General features: G+C 42.4%; 1 protein-coding gene across 1 annotated transcript in view; it reads left to right on the top strand.

Annotated features, from left to right (window-relative positions):
* LOC116376915 (presenilins-associated rhomboid-like protein, mitochondrial) overlaps positions 1-3,050 on the top strand; it is a gene marked incomplete at its 5' end in the record, with an annotated part of 20,798 nt that extends 17,748 nt beyond the window's left edge. Inside the window, 2 exons of the mRNA XM_031838414.1 lie at positions 2,572-2,620; positions 2,748-3,050. Of these exons, the coding sequence (XP_031694274.1) occupies positions 2,572-2,620; positions 2,748-2,932 (234 nt within the window). The remainder of the gene's footprint in view (positions 1-2,571; positions 2,621-2,747) is intronic.
* Positions 3,051-3,071: the final 21 nt, after the last annotated feature.

Raw genomic sequence — 3,071 nt, 5'->3', positions numbered from 1 at the left:
TTGTGTTATCTTTGTCTAATATTTAAATTTGTTTTATGATCTGAAACGTTTAAGTGTGACAAACATGCAAAAAAATAAGAAATCAGGAAGGGGGCAAACACTTTTTCTCTCTCTCTCTCTCTCTCTGGGTACGGAAAGTATTCAGACCCCTTTAAATTTTTAACTCTTTGCTTCATTGCAGCCATTTGCTAAAATCAAAAAAGTTCATTTTATTTCTCATTAATGTACACTCAGCACCCCATCTTGACAGAAAAAAACAGAAATGTAGAAATCTTTGCAAATTTATTGAAAAAGAAAAACTGAAATATCACATGGTCATAAGTATTCAGACCCTTTGCTCAGTATTGAGTAGAAGCACCCTTTTGAGCTAGTACAGCCATGAGTCTTCTTGGGAATGATGCAACAACCTTTTCACACCTGGATTTGGGGATCCTCTGCCAGTCTTCCTTGCAGATCCTCTCCAGTTCCGTCAGGTTGGATGGTGAACGTTGGTGGACAGCCATTTTCAGGTCTCTCCAGAGATGCTCAATTGGGTTTAGGTCAGGGCTCTGGCTGGGCCAGTCAAGAATGGTCACAGAGTTGTTCCGAAGCCACTCCTTTGTTATTTTAGCTGTGTGCTTAGGGTCATTGTCTTGTTGGAAGGTGAACCTTCGGCCCAGTCTGAGGTCCAGAGCACTCTGGAAGAGGTTTTCTTCCAGGATATCTCTGTACTTGGCCGCATTCATCTTTCCTTCAATTGCAACCAGTCGTCCTGTCCCTGCAGCTGAAAAACACCCCCATAGCATGATGCTGCCACCACCATGTTTCACTGTTGGGATTGTATTGGGCAGGTGATGAGTAGTCCCTGGTTTTCTCCACACATACCGCTTAGAATTAACGCCAAAAAGTTCAATCTTGGTCTCATCAGACCAGAGCATCTTATTTCTCATAGTCTGTGCGGGCTATGCGGGCTTTCATATGTCTTGCACTGAGGAGAGGCTTCCGTCGGGTCACTCTGCCATAAAGCCCCGACTGGTGGAGGGCTGCAGTGATGGTTGACTTTGTGGAACTTTCTCCCATCTCCCTACTGCATCTCTGGAGCTCAGCCACAGTGATCTTTGGGTTCTTCTTTACCTCTCTCACCAAGGCTCTTCTTCCACGATTGCTCAGTTTGGCTGGACGGCCAGGTCTAGGAAGAGTTCTGGTCGTCCCAAACTTCTTCCATTTAAGGATTATGGAGGCCACTGTGCTCGTAGGAACCTTGAGTGCTGCAGAAATTCTTTTGTAACCTTGGCCAGATCTGTGCCTTGCCACAATTCTGTCTCTGAGCTCCTTGGGCAGTTCCTTCGACCTCATGATTCTCATTTGCTCTGACATGCACTGTGAGCTGTAAGGTCTTATATAGACAGGTGTGTGCCTTTCCTAATCAAGTCCAATCAGTTTAATTAAACACAGCTGGACTCCAATGAAGGAGTAGAACCATCTCAAGGAGGATCAGAAGAAATGGACAGCATGTGAGTTAAATATGAGTGTCACAGCAAAGGGTCTGAATACTTATGACCATGTGATATTTCAGTTTTTCTTTTTTAATAAATTTGCAAAAAATTTCTACATTTCTGTTTTTTTCTGTCAAGATGGGGTGCTGAGTGTACATTAATGAGAAATAAAATGAACTTTTTTGATTTTAGCAAATGGCTGCAATGAAACAGAGTGAAAAATTTAAAGGGGTCTGAATACTTTCCGTACCCACTGTATATAAATAAATAAGTAATTAAATTAACTAATTAACTAAAGAAATAACTAAAGAAATAAACCTAAACAACACCTACTAACAACTAAATCCTACGGTCTAATCCCGTTTCTTTCCTTGGAGGGGTTTAAGACCCAGGGGAATGTAGGTGAAGGAAACAGGAAGTGACGGAATGGAAACAGCTGTTCACCGCTCGCTGGCCGGCCGTTTCTTTTCGACGTTAATTAATTAATGCTTTAACGCGGGAAAATAAATACCGTGATATACCGTGAAACCACCAGAATCTTACAAAATACCGTGATATACATTTTTGGTCATACCGCCCAGCCCTACGACCGACCCACCAAAGAGAAAACGTCAAGGATTCATTTGAAAATTGTGCCTTTAAATCAGCGTAGTGTGTCCTGGTGGGTCACAGATGTGATGGTCCGGTCTTTCAGATTCTGGCAAGAAGACATTGTTCTATCATCAAGTCTGAAAAACATCAGAGGAAATGCAAAATGTTTGGAAAGTCTTCAATTCAAGGCTCTTAGGTGGAGCTTTTCAGGGATTTTTCTTATGGAATTTAATTTAAACCAGCTAAAAGTAATGCTAAGCTAAGGGATGTTGAGTTTTTAGCAGAATCCCGTGACCCAGTAAAGACCGACAGACATTCATATATCAGCTTTTCAGACAGGAAGTTGTCTCATTAACATACCTTGTTCTGGCTTACATCATGTTCAAAAGCCTTTGGTCCGAGTGTTTAATCCAGACACAGGTGAAAACATGTTTACAGATTCTGCTGGTGTTTTGAGGATAATGCGGTTCACCGCCTCAGCCCTGATTGGCTGTTTGTGTTTCAGATCAACCAATGGTGGAACAGCTTGAGTGAGGGTCAGAGGACGGTCACAGGTGAGACGGCATCCAAACAAACTGCGGAACAAATTTACATCCAGAATCCATATTAAAATTTAGTCTAATAAACGTTACGATTATAATCTTGACCCCTCTGTCTCTGTGTTGTTGGTCTTTTTCCCAGGGATCATTGCTGCTAACGTCATAGTGTTCTGCTGTTGGAGAGTACCATCTCTGCAGCGCTCCATGATCAAATACTTCACATCCAACCCGGCCTCCAGTGAGTCTGCATGCTCACACTGTTACAAACAGCTTTTTCAGGTCCTCATGGTGGTGGGTTCAAGGCCCCATATTCTGAGGACGTTTTAGATTCAGCTTTTAAACAGATCAAACCAACAAGTCTAACTGTTGCTGACTGTTGTGTCTATCTGACTGTTGTCTTTTTCTGTCGGTTGTCCATATCTGACTGTTGTCGCTTGTCTGTATCTGACTGTTGTCGCTTGTCTGT

This window comes from Anarrhichthys ocellatus, unplaced genomic scaffold (assembly GCF_004355925.1).
Source record: "Anarrhichthys ocellatus isolate YVR2014 unplaced genomic scaffold, GSC_Weel_1.0 scaffold705, whole genome shotgun sequence".
Classification (NCBI taxonomy): domain Eukaryota; kingdom Metazoa; phylum Chordata; class Actinopteri; order Perciformes; family Anarhichadidae; genus Anarrhichthys; species Anarrhichthys ocellatus.
Note: the sequence above shows the minus strand (reverse complement) of the source record. Positions and strands in the feature narration are given on the sequence as shown.